We start from the raw sequence: 13,135 nt of genomic DNA, 5'->3' as shown, positions 1-13,135 counted from the left end.
CCCAGTCAGGATTGTAAAATGAACCCAAGTTTTCTGGCACTGCCAGACTATTCCAGGGTGTGAATCTGCTTATCCCTGGGGTCATGCAGGTGCGTATGATGCTCTGAGGGAATCCAGACTGGCTCTGGGGAAGAAAAAAAAAAGACAAGTGCAAGGTCAGTCAGAGACCACCTTTCCCATCTTTCTTCTGGGCAGGAACTGGTATAGAAAACATGACCCTACCTTTTCTCTTCAGAAGCCTTGACCATCTTAATCACGGAAGCCTGGGGGACCAAAGGAGAGAACCATGTGCCCGAATCCTAGGATGATGGGAACAGAGATTCCACAATGCAAGAGCATGAGAAATGAAGGATAAGGGAAAAGGAGTGAGTGAAGGGGGGATCTTAGAGAATTTGCAATGTGATATTCTGTGGCTGAGCCCTAAAAGACCCTGGAGGAGGTTTCCTGGTATAAATAACATTCCTGTTAGAGGCAATGAAAGATTCCATCAGGAGCAAATGCTGCTCATCCCTGTAAAAAAAGGTGGGGGGAGTGGTAAGATCCATAGCCCTTTACTACGTACAAAATCTCAGATGATCTCACTGGCCCTGGGAGAGGGCTGGGGAGACCATATGTGGTCCCTGGAAAGGACACTCCATCCCTGTTCTGGTCCATGCTATTCTCGCAAGGCAGATACTTAGAGGGAGAGCCCACCCACTAATTAGCAGAGGGATGGCCAGGAGGGAGCTGGGCGCTCAGGGCAGTGAGACTCCCAAGGAAAGTTTGCCAGCTGCCCCTCCCTCAGAGAGGCCGTGGCAGGGCGGGGAACACTTGGAATCTAAATTTAATCCCACTAGCTTCTCATCTCCATAGATTTTGATCTTGAGACATGGTGAACAGGAGGAGCAACCATGGCTCAATACAATTCTAACTCTGTCTGACCTTGGACAAGGTGTACCTTTCTGGGCTGGGAAGGTCTTGGGTGTAAGGAAGTCTCTCAAGAAGGTTGCCTCACCCTCAATTACCAGCCCTTTGGTCTAGGATGCTCTGCAAGTTATGAGCCAGCTACTCTGATGGTTTCTCCTTAAGCTCAGTGTAAACTCCCACCTATTTTTTGAATATGCTGCCCTGGTTTTATCAGCTTTCCGATCAGTCCAGGAAATTGCCTGTCTTCAGATTGATCAAGGCTGTGTTGCAAGGCTGACCTGAGAACTTGGGATGTTGGGAGGTTCCCGAGCTTGAACTATTGGTCTTCAACATCCCAGTGAAGCACCTGTAAGGCTTCTTGTTGGGCAGCGGGGAGCGGGGAGGCCCTCTGATTTCGAGGCCTGCCTTCCACGTCTGTCCCTGGGGATCACTTCCACCCTGCAGAGCAGGCACCCCAGAGTGGGAATAATTCCCAGACTAGTCAAATTGCCTTCAGCTCAGGGGCATTCAGCATTCCTTTCTGTAGTGATGGGCTTCCAATTACAGATGGATGGACCCCACCACTCCCTAAGGCTTCCTCTCAGATGATGGCCTCATTTCAAGAACTTAAACTTCCTTTCCAAGTCTTTTCACTGTTTCCAGTGAAACAGGGGCCTGTTCCATAGCTTTTCTTGATTGTTATATCATCTTCTGGGTCCTTCCAAGTGCAAAGGTGAAAGAGAATCCCTCCTGCCCGTCTCCATCATTTACTACACTTCAGTTTCCCTTAAGGTAGATAGAGTCCCTGTTTCAAAGACGAGGAAGTCAGACTCAGAGAGGGTAAGTGACCTGTCTAGGGTCACACAGCTAGAAATTTGGTCAGGAGTGGGACTCAGTTTGGCTGACTCCATGCCTCTAAGTAAGAACCTCCAGCACCCCTCTTCTCTCTCCCTCTCTCTCTCTCTCTTTCTTTTAGGGCTGTACTTGTAGCATATAGAAATTCCCAGGTTAGGGGTCGAATTGGAGTTGCAGCTGCTGGTCTACACCACGACCACATAGGATTTGAGCTGCATCTGGGACCTACACCACAGCTCACAGCAATGCCAGATCCTTAACCCACTGAGTGAGGCCAGGGATCAAACCTCTGTCTTCTTGGATACTAGTTGGGTTTGTTACAGCTGAGCCACAATGGGCACTCTCACCTCCCTTCTTTTATGTGCTCATCTTTGGCTTCCTCCTTCCTGGCCTCTACTCTGCTCCAGCATTGCTGATGAGTGACCCTGCGGCCTCCTTTGCTGTCTGTCTGGGAACAGGATACCCCTAGCTCTGCATCTCTTCCTCCTATATAAGAAGCCTCAGCCCCTCCTCTGCCAGCTGCCAGCTTTCGACATCTCACCCCGCCTCCCCATTGTCTGTGCTTCTCCTTTACACCTTCCAGGCTTCAGCTCTCTCCACTGTCCTGAAATTTGCTTCTCCCATGTCCCTGGTGGAGTCCCGCAGGGCTGGGTGGCTTGTCATTGCATGTCTCTCTTTGACTCTTTTCTCGGTCCCATCCCTCAAAAACCTCTCAAAATAACACCACACCTGCCCCTGCCTCTCCCCACAGTCTGCCTATGGCTGCCTCACCTCGGTGACCAGTTCTGGTGTGTATGTGAGGATCCTCAGCATTGGAGGTGTTGGGGCTCTCTGTTATCTGGCACTGATGGGGTCTCCCAGGGGCAGGAAACCCTGTGGGAGGCCGGGGAAAGAGGGGACCTGGGAGGGCACCGAAGGACAGAGGATTTAGTCTTACTTTCAGAAGTCTTACAGAGCAATTGAGAGACCAGCAAACACACACACACACACACACACACACCTGCATGCACATGCACACACACAAGTGAGCCAATCAGTACATCAATATGCTCTTGAATCTGGAAGCAACTGAGCTTAGGAAAGACAACCAATGGAGCGGCTGATGGGATTAATCAAAGAGCACCTCCTGGAGGAGTGGGCCTGTCCACTGTCTGTTAGAGCAGAAGAGATGCAAGTATTTGCCTTCAGGGCCAAATGTTCAAGAATTGAGATCTTACATGCTTCAGAGCTTGACTATAAGTAGGAATGTGAAGAGAGTGGCCAGGGCAACTGGAAGGCCTTTCAGAGAAGAGTAGAAGCGGGCTTGGAAGATGGAGTGGAACAGAGAGAAATGGAAGAAGAGATTTGATGGCCTGGGCAAAGTGTGCAAGTGGAAAGGTCAAGGTTGAGGCTTCAGGGGAAGGTGGTCAGGAAAGCTGCAGGTGCCGCAGGTGGAGGAGCCAGACCTGCACCAAGGCAAGCATGTCCTTGAGTTTGATGAGCTGAGCTTGTCCGTTGCTACCTGGGGGACCTTGGGAATATATTTACAAGCCTCAGTTGTCTTTTCTTTAAAATGGGGCTGATGGCTACCCCCATGTGGGCTTTCTGTGATGTTGAAATGAACTGTAGCTCCTAACACGTGGTTTGTCCCTGCTGATGTTAGTGCCTTCTTCTGCTTTCATTTTGTCTTTATTTTCATGAATGCAGGGAACACAAATAAGCCAGGAATGATGGTGTGTGGCTAACATCTTTCTCCCACATTTGCTTTTTAATATCACCACACACCCGCTACAGTCCTGGGGGCGTCATAGGATGTGATGAACTTGGTTAGCAGGCAGCATTGCAGTTTCCAGTCCTGTCAGGTCTCAAAAGGAAGCAGTAGAAAGAGAATGGGAATGAGATTCAGAAATTGGAGGATTCCCAGGAACTGACTGTATGTCTTGGAGAAATTTTTTGGTTTCTCTGGGTCTGCCTTCTCACTTCTTTGATAGGCAGGTTAGGAGGTGGCATCTTGGAGTCCATGTGGATGGGAAAATCCTGTGATTCTCTACCCTCTTGTTTATAGGAACCAGTTCCACTTGCCCGTCTTTGAGCTTCTTTTCTAGTTTCAGGGGAAGAACGCTTCAAAACAAAATCAGAAATCCCAACTTCTGTTCCTAGATGTGTCTTTTCTGAGCTGGGGTGTCTAAGCAGGTTGCATAATCTCTCTGAACTTCAGTTTTCTATTTCATAAAGTGGGGTGAAAACAGTGTGACTGCCTAGTTCTGGGGGTCCTTGCGGGAATAGATTTTATGTCTGTTTTGGTGTGGTGAAATGTGCAAATATAAGCTGTTAGAGATCTTATGCCTTCTTGTTCCTTATAGTTTCTGTGTCTCTCCCTCTCCATGGTAGTTGCTAGAGTAAGTTTTGCAGCTCTGTAAATTGTCTGTTGATTGCCTGATCATGCATCTCTTTGATTTTTCTCTGGGTCCATTTTTCAGTTTGAGGAAGGAAGCACAGATCACTCCAGAGATTGGTTGTGGGCTGGCAGAAGTCAGAATGAACACACACACACACACACATATGCATACCCCTCCAAACTGCTAGAAGGAATCAATTGTGCAGAGTGATGTGTCTCATGAGAGAGTTTGCTGAACTGAAAGAATTTTGATTGCCTGTCAGAAGAGGCAATTAGGCAACAGTCACTACCATGCCAAGACCATCCCTGGTCCCATTGTTCCCAGTGAGGATTGAGATCTGCGTTACTCATTCCCTGAAAGATGGTTGGTTTAGCAGCCCAAGGATGTTAGTGTTAGAGTCCCAGACAACAGTGCCATGGAGATGAGGGGAGGGGAATCAGTGGAGAGGTGAGGGGCACTTTCTGGAGGAGACTGTAGGGCAAAAATTATGGGAGAAGAGGAGGGACAAGGCACAGTGGTGAGGAGCCATCTGGACAGAATGTCCTGGTTCAGGACCACAGGATGATGGGACCAGATGATCTTTATAAATGCCCTTCTCCTGCATAGCTTTTACTCCCCAGGGGAGCCCTCCCATGCAGGTCTATTACCACTCACAGTAGCGTAGAGCCAGCCGAAGTCTGCACCTGTATTTCTGTATTTACACACAAGTGTTGAGGGGCACTCCAGGCTTCTGAGAAGTCTCAGAAGAAAATTCTGTGTGGGTTCAGGGTTTTCCAGATGCCAATGCCACTACTATTCAGTAGGGTGAAGTGCTGCTCTCCAAGAAGGCCCCTGGGGTTTCCTGGCCCGTTGCAATGCATGCCGGGTCCCCTTAAGCCTGGACGGCAGCAAAATCTCCCTACTGAATTCTGTGCCTTGAGGTCTCCCCCTCCTTTTTTTTTTTTTTTTAATGTCTTTTTGCCATTTCTCGGGCTGCTCCCGTCTTATATGGAGGTTCCCAGGCTAGGGGTCGAATCGGAGCTGTAGCCACCAGCCTACGCCAGAGCCATAGCAACGTGAGATCCGAGCTGCATTTGCAGCCTACACCACAGCTCACGGCAATGCTGGATCCTTAACCCACTGAATGAGGCCAGGGATCGAACCCGCAACCTCATGGTTCCTAGTCGGACTTGTTAACCACTGAGCCACAATGGGAACTCTGAGGTCTCCCCTTCTCAGAGTGAATTGAAGAAATATTTTCCAAGCACTTGTATGTGCCTGGAGCCATGAATTCAAAGGGGGTAAAATGGGCCTCCTGCCCTTGGAAGTCTCTGCAGGGGAACACTTCCCATGCTGCCTGGTTTTACCAAGCACGGGCAGTGCATCCCGAATTCAGGGGCTGGGCTGTCATGCAAACATCTTGTACACTACATCTCAGCATCCTCCATTCAAATCCCAGCCATGCCGCTTAGTACCTATGCAAATTCAGGCAGTCTGTCCAAACTCTGTGCCTCAGTTTCCTCATTTCAATTATTTATTTATGCCGTGCCTGCAGCGTGTGAAAGTTCCCAGGCCAGGGATCAAACCTGTGTCACAGCAGCGACTCGAGCCATTGCAGAGACAACACCAGATCCTTAATCTGCTGAGCCACAGGGAAACTCCTCCCCCCCCTCAGTTTCCTCATTGTAAAAATGGACAGCATAGTAGCATTTATCTCAAAATTTTTGTGAAAGTTCATACATATGAAATATGTAGACCAGTCCTTGGTACATGGTCAGGTTTTGTTACATTATTATTACCTCTTCTTATTTTAGTTTGCCATTATTATTATTTCTATTGCCATTACTATTGTCCAGAAACAACTTTAATTTCTCAGAGTGGCTTTCTAGACTCTCATCATTGTCCTCCATTCCAAATCCACATCCATCTTTCCACATAGTCTAGTGTGAGGCTTGAATCACCTGTCAAGGGTCACTGCTGACCCTTTGCTTTACAAAAACATATGAAATAGCATGTGTCTGTTCATCTAACTGCTCCATGTACTTTTTTGATTGGTATTTGCCTACCATCCATTTGCACCAGTTTTCCATTGCTGGTGTTGCTTTCTCCTGCCCTGGTCAGTCTTTGAGGAGAAGGAAAACTCAGAAAACTTAGAGAAGAACAGGCTTCTCCCTTCTGGTTCTTCCAGAGCGTCTACCCATCCATCATGTTTGATGACAGCTTCATCTCTGAAATTAATGCAGCCCATTTATAAAGCTTACCTTTAATAAAAATAACTTCTTTTCATTTTTCACTTTTTTTTTTGGTCTTTTTGCCATTTCTTGGGCCGCTCCCGCGGCATATGGAGGTTCTCAGGCTAGGGGTCTAATCAGAGCTGTAGCCACCGGCCTACGCCAGAGCCTTAGCAACGCGAGATCCGAGCCGCATCTGTAACCTACACCACAGCTCACGGCAAACCTGGATCCCTAACCCACTGAGCAAGGCCAGGGATCGAACTCGCAACCTCATGGTTCCTAGTCAGATTCACTAACCACTGAGCCACGATGGGAACTCCTCATTTTCACTTATTAAGGGTACAACTTGGTGAGCTCTGGAATTTGGGCCCTGCCTAGAAATGGGCCAGAGAGCTCCTTCTGAGACTCAGGTGTGGGAAATTGCACCTGCTGGTTCTGAGAGTGTGCTTAGCAGCTTACAAAGGCAAGGCAGGAATGGGAACTTACATATCTTTGTGACAGGAGGTTATGAAATCCTACCAAGAAGCACCCGATGGCAGATGCGGGGTCCTGGTTTCCCAAGTCACAAGCACTCCAAGAGAGATTTTTGTCTGATAACATGATTACCATACAAGCGATCTTGCACACACAGCGATTTCGAGAGCCATCCTGGGAGCTAGGTGTGTAGTGTTTATTGTATTGTTGAGGCTCGTAAAAATCTTGTATGGCTGCAGGCAAGCCAAACCCCGGAGAGGCACTGCATCCCGCTGACTCGAGGACCAAGCCCAGCTGGATCCCTGTATATAAGGGGAAGCCTCTGTGCTCGGGTTAGAGGAGTGTTAGCTCCTTTCCTTTCTCGACATTGCTCCTTCTCTCTCTAAGTCAACATGAGTCGACACTTTAGCTCCAGGTCTGGGTACCGCTGTGGAGGAGGAGGAAGAGGGGGCTTCAGCTCTGGCTCTGCTGGGCTGGTCAGCTACCAGCGCAGGTCGACCAGCAGCTCCGTTCGCCGCAGTGGTGGAGGTGGTGGGAGGTTTACTAGTGGAGTATGTGGAGGGGGAGCTGGTGGTGGTTTTGGAAGTCGGAGTCTCGTTAACCTTGGTGGCAGTAAAAGCATCTCCATAAGTGTGGCCGGAGGAGGTGGACGTGGTGGTTTTGGTAGTGGTTATGGCAGTATTTTTGGTGGTGGTGGCTTTGGGGGTGGTGGCTTTGGAGGTGGTGGCTTTGGGGGTGGTCTTGGTGGTGGCTTTGGCAGTGGTGGTTTTGGTGGAGGTGGTTTTGGTGGAGGTGGTTTTGGCAGAGGTGGTTTTGGCGGAGGTAGTTTTGGTGGAAATTTTGGGCCTGGATACCCTGGTGGCATACACGAAGTCATCGTCAACCAGAGCCTTCTGCAACCTCTCAATGTGGAAGTCGACCCTGAGATTCAAAAAATAAAGTCTCAAGAAAGGGAGCAAATCAAGTCCCTCAACAACCAATTCGCATCCTTCATCGACAAGGTGAGTCTATGTGCTCAGCACACTGGGAGAGCATCTTCTGGTCCATGTGGGACTGATGTTGCTAAGATGTATTCGGGTTTGAGCCTCAAGTTTCTGTGTCTGGATGACTAAAAGGGGAAGTTTGTGGAACTGTCCTCTAGGAGATAGGTTAGAAGTATGCTTGTGAATGATGCTAACAAATAAACTCCCTCTTGGACAAAGAGGTCCGTAGTCTACAGAAATGTAGGTCTATTTGACATCAATTTGAAGGTTTTAAAATTCAGCTCCTGAGCTGAATTGGGCCTCATGTTGAATGAAGAAAATAGGAATGGGGCTAACTCAACCTTGAGGGTGCAAATAAGAACCCTGACAAGGTCTTCCTAACTATAACTAGGGAATTGAGTATAAAGAGAGAGCACGGTCAGAAGGAGAACACTGAAGCCCGAGAATTTTACATTGGTCCTGGATCAGAGTGGAGAAATTTTTGTGCTGATATTTCCAAGTATCTGCTCTAGAAAAACACATAAACCATTAAAAATTTTTTTTTGCCTAATGGTCAGTAATGTCAACACAATAGATTTGGAATTCAACTCTGGATTTTCCCCAACATGCTTTGAACTATGCATATGCTCAGGAAAAGCAAACAAAATTTTTTTATGATAATATACCTAAAAAAAATAAAAGAAAGGCTGCTCTCTTAGGTATTATGTATCTATTTCAAAGTGTAATTGCAGTTTTTCTCTATGTGCTTGACTATTTGGTATTTGGGTAGCTACTCTCTTCTACATTTCCAACTGAAACAGTACTGTAATGGTCATTCTCAGGGAAATTAAAGCTTCTCTGAATTCATAGTGAATTGGGTTTTGTTTTGAAGATGATGCTAGCTTGGTCATCTTTCTAGTTCTCTGTTTGTCATGGCCAGGAAAGCAGGCATTGAAGTTCTTCTCCAAATGAGGCAGGGCCCTGCTGCATGGTAGCCCTTGGTACTCAGTGGCCATAGAACTCCATTTCTGTACCAGTGGGTAATGGGGTCTTGTGTTCTTAGGTGAGGTTCCTGGAGCAGCAGAACCAGGTGCTGCAAACAAAATGGGAGCTGCTGCAGCAGATAAACACCACCACTAGGACCCAAAACTTAGAACCCTACTTTGAGGCCTACATCAGCAGTCTTAGAGCAAGAGTGGACCAACTGAAGAGCGAACAATCTCAGATGGATTCAGAACTGAAGAACGTGCAAGACCTGGTGGAGGATTATCGGAAAAAGTAAGGAGGACTGGTTGGGTAACTCTTGATTTTCATCCCCAAATGGCAAGCTAAGACTATGAACAGGACGTAACAGTGTCTTTTCTTTGGGTAAAGGCAATTCAATTTGGCTTTTTCAGAAATCTTCATTTTCCCAGAAGCTGAGAAATAGTTGAGCGGTTTTATTGCCCAGAAGAAAGGGGTGGCAGAGGTGTCCTAGGCTGGTAATGACAGGCGATGACTGGCCATGCCAATTTTAGTCTAGAAAGCTAAACTTTAGACTTCCCATCCTCTGAATCTCCTCATCACTTCTGATTTCCTTGCAGGTATGAGGATGAGATCAACAAGCGGACCAATGCAGAGAATGAGTTTGTGAACATCAAGAAGGTGAGCAAGTTCCGTAGGATAGATATCACATCTGAAATAAACACTAGAAGAGGGTCTTCAATAAGCAGGCAGATAGGGCATGATGTTGGGAACCAGGGACTGGACCTGGGGAAAAGAGGAAGGATAGAGGAAGGAAGAGAGGAAGCCTCCCCCCATATTATCATGGACCTAGACTCATCCAGACATTTGGTTTCTCCAGATCTCTCAACACCTCATGTGGTAATCGAGGAGGCAGTTCTTAGCAAGTTAAACAAGGTTGATTGTGATTATAATACAGAGGGATGGGGCAACCACCACTGGGATATGCCTGGGGTATAAAGTGTGGTGGAGATATCCCTCACTCCCAAACATATCTTCTACTTGGAAAATCCCCTCATGGCTGGTGAGCGAGTGGGTCTTGTCCTGGAAAGAATACAACTTCTTGATGTCCGCTATTCCTCTAGGATGTGGATGCAGCTTATATCACCAAGGTGAATCTTCAGGCTACAGTGGACAACTTGCGTCAGGAAGTTGAATTCCTCACTGCACTCTACCAAGCAGTAAGTTCTCTAATTTAAACCAAGTTTGCCCCAGCAGAGAGACTTTAAGCCCAAACCCACCATCGCCCAGAAGAATAGAGATATATCTTCCATCTCCTGAAATCTCCCCCTCCTCCACATTATTTTTGTTTTAATGCTGTAAGAGTCACTGAACTACTATGCCTTGCAGGAGCTGGCTCAGATGCAGACTCATATCAGCGAAACCAATGTCATCCTCTCCATGGACAACAACCGCCACCTGGACCTGAACAGCATCATCGACGAAGTCAAAGCCCAATATGAAGAGATTGCCCAGAGGAGCAAGGCTGAGGCTGAGACCCTGTATCAGTCCAAGGTGAATAGGCTGGAGGCCTAGCCTGTTTTCCTGAAATGCATTGCCTTGCTATCTTGATTTTCTCTTACATGTGTGTGCATGAACCCTGGTGCACTCTGCCACATTTAATTTACTTGATCCATCATCTTTAGTATGAAGAGCTCCAGATCACTGCTGGCCAACATGGAGACAACTTGAAGAATTCAAAGATTGAGATTTCTGAGCTGAATCGGGTGATCCAAAGACTTAGATCTGATATCGACAATGTCAAGAAGCAGGTGCTTGATTCTTCCTTCTATTGCTCAGCTCTACAGAAGTGTGTGTGTGTGTGTGTGTGTGTGTGTGTGTGTGTGTGTGTGTGTGCATGCTCTGCTAATTGGAGCACTTGTTCCTAATTTTAAATCTTTCCATCCATACTAGGGTTATATTATCATCCCTGGTTCCTTTGATGACTAAGTTGTTTTCTAGAATCTGGCCATCATGCTGGGTTCTCCAGAGAGAAATTTGTGAAAATGACCTAGTAGAGAAACAGATGTGATGGTCATGAGTGATCTAGCCCATGGCCAGCTCAAAGTGAGACTTAAGAGGTGGTGAGTGAAAGGAAAGGTAGCCAGGAGGTTTCAGAGTAGACATCTGGAAGAATCTCAAGTCTGTAAGGGGTGAAGGAGAATCAACTAGGGTTGAAATGTTGCTGCATCACCTTTATTTATGGAAGTTGACACAGTGATGTGCTACCCAGAGGCTAGTGAATGCATGAGATGATGTAAACCCTTGTGGTTCTGTTGGGCCCAGAACACTGGTCTCACTGGGGTAGAGAGATCAACCTGAGATGAAAAGGCCAAGGAGGGATTAGGTCATTAGAGAGTATCATGTGCTGGATTCTCCTCTCTCAGATCTCTGCAGTGCAGCAGTCTATCAGCGATGCAGAGCAGCGTGGTGAGAATGCCCTCAAAGACGCCCAGAACAAGCTGAATGAGCTGGAGGAGGCCCTGCAGAAGGCCAAGGAGGACCTGGCCCGCCTGCTGCGTGACTACCAGGAACTGATGAACACCAAACTGGCCCTGGACGTGGAGATTGCCACCTATAGGACCCTCCTGGAAGGAGAAGAAAGCAGGTGAGGAAGGGACTGTGGGCAGTTTGACCACTTTCTATATGCTTCCTCCCTTGGATGCTGACTGCACTTGAAACTGTAGTGGCGTGATTGCAACTTGTCCTGGGTACCCGGAAAGCAAAGGTACACAGTGCAGGAGGAAAGCCAGAGTTCCAAGCCTTTCTTTTTTGAGGGCTGAAGCATCCCTATGAAGCTCTTTGAGATAGAACAATTTATTCTTCTTCTGGGCTAGCTCAGAGTCATATGGATTAAAGTCAAGGACTTTGGAAGTGACCAGCATTAGTTGGAAGACTCTTATCTACTTTATATGGACAGTATACCCATGCTGAGAAAAATGACTGAGTTTGGGGGGCCAGAAAGGACTGGGTCAGATTTCAGATCAAGAGGATTGAAGGAGCCCCAGATGGGGAGACTCTTTGAGATGGCTGAGAGGGCCTGGGGAAGCAGTTTGTGAAGCTGGAGTCATGAGGATTTGCTTTTCTTTCTCCCACAGGATGTCTGGAGAGTGTGCCCCGAACGTGAGTGTGTGTAAGTACCAGCCAATTTCTCGGGGGCACTCGGGCTTGCTGGGCTGGAAAGGGAATTGGGGTTGATGATAACTGAGTCTTCCCTTGCAGCTGTGAGCACCAGCCATACCAGTATCAGTGGAGGTAGTATCCGAGGAGGTGGTGGCTCTGGAGGCGGCAGCTACATCTCTGGAGGCGGCAGCTACAGCTCTGGAGGTGGCGGCGGCGGTGGCAGCTATAGCTCCAGAGGCGGCGGTGGCAGCTACAGCTCCGGAGGAGGCGGCGGCGGCGGTGGCGGCAGCAGCGGTGGCTATGGCTCCCGAGGCAGCAGTGGGGGCCATAGAGGAGGCTCTGGAAGCAGCTTCACGTCCTCTGGAGGCCGGGGATCCAGCTCTGGGGGCACCAAGACCTCTGGTGGCAGTTCCAGCATTAAGTTTGTTTCCACCAGCTATTCCCAAGGGGGGACCAGATAAAGAGATCCCCTCTCTCCCATTAGCTCTCCCTCTCCATCACTACCAAATATGCTTCTGATTGCTCCAGGCTTATTGGAGAAAAGAGCTCTGGTTAGTTACACTGGCCCATCCTTGTTCCCCAGCTCTTTCTTTTCTGCTCTGCTTCCCAAAGAAATTTTTAGGTCAGTGGCAATCTCAGTCTCCTATCTCTGACCCTGCTTTGTGCTTTGCCTGAGAAACAGTTCACCAATCATGGCCACACACATCACATTTCAAAGCACCTCCTTAAGTCAGCCAGAGGAGGGCTGGTCAGACCCACGGCTTCTTTGCCACGCATAGAGCATCAGCTATGGATAGCTTCTTATCCTAACCCTGACAACAAGCTCTGTGCTGCTTTGGTTTTGTACATAAGGCATAAGCCAGTTGTCTTTTGTGGAGAGGTCTTCAACTCCCTGTTTCCTTGTGTTGCTGCAATAAACTGCATTTGAAACTCTCTCTGATTCTTAATCTCCTTTGTTCATGGCACTGTCTACCTGGAGGGGTGCTCTGTGGGGGGAAGAAGAACTGGGAGCCCCATGGTGTGTGGGGGAGTTGGACACCTGAGCATGAGCAAGGTGGGAGGAAGGTCAGGCAACATTTAACTTTAAACATCTAACTTTTAACTAGAACAAGCTCTTTCTAGGGTGGAAGTGTCATGGAGAAATGGAAGAGACTGGGGTAGCAGGTTTTTCTCAACTAAGAGGTCTTTCTTGGAAAGGACAGTGAACAAGCAGGTTGGGAAGGAGGAGTCTGGCATTGAGAAG

General features: G+C 48.0%; 1 protein-coding gene across 1 annotated transcript; it reads left to right on the top strand.

The window, feature by feature from the left end:
* Positions 1-7,140: 7,140 nt before the first annotated feature.
* On the top strand, positions 7,141-12,825 carry KRT1 (keratin 1). The gene is made up of 9 exons (XM_003481587.5): positions 7,141-7,806; positions 8,831-9,045; positions 9,351-9,411; positions 9,855-9,950; positions 10,120-10,284; positions 10,416-10,541; positions 11,157-11,377; positions 11,868-11,902; positions 11,992-12,825. Exons 1-9 carry the CDS (start codon positions 7,198-7,200, stop codon positions 12,351-12,353), a joined length of 1,890 nt encoding a protein of 629 aa, XP_003481635.3. The 5' UTR covers positions 7,141-7,197; the 3' UTR covers positions 12,354-12,825.
* The last annotated feature ends 310 nt before the right edge of the window (positions 12,826-13,135 follow it).

The sequence above is a fragment of the Sus scrofa genome, chromosome 5 (genome assembly GCF_054392235.1).
Source record: "Sus scrofa isolate SSC_HxYL_T2T_F1_AM1 chromosome 5, Sscrofa_HxYL_maternal_Yorkshire_Landrace_v2.0, whole genome shotgun sequence".
Taxonomy (NCBI): Eukaryota; Metazoa; Chordata; class Mammalia; order Artiodactyla; family Suidae; genus Sus; species Sus scrofa.
Note: the sequence above shows the minus strand (reverse complement) of the source record. Positions and strands in the feature narration are given on the sequence as shown.

What these genes read in the sequence shown, in the direction of transcription:
- KRT1 (XM_003481587.5), top strand. Translation starts at nt 7,198, where the DNA reads ATGAGTCGACACTTTAGCTCCAGGTCTGGGTACCGCTGTGGAGGAGGA. An exon ending in CTGGAAGGAGAAGAAAGCAG is followed by an intron (nt 11,378 to 11,867) that starts GTGAGGAAGGGA and finishes TTTCTCCCACAG; the next exon opens with GATGTCTGGAGAGTGTGCCC. An exon ending in TGCCCCGAACGTGAGTGTGT is followed by an intron (nt 11,903 to 11,991) that starts GTAAGTACCAGC and finishes CTTCCCTTGCAG; the next exon opens with CTGTGAGCACCAGCCATACC.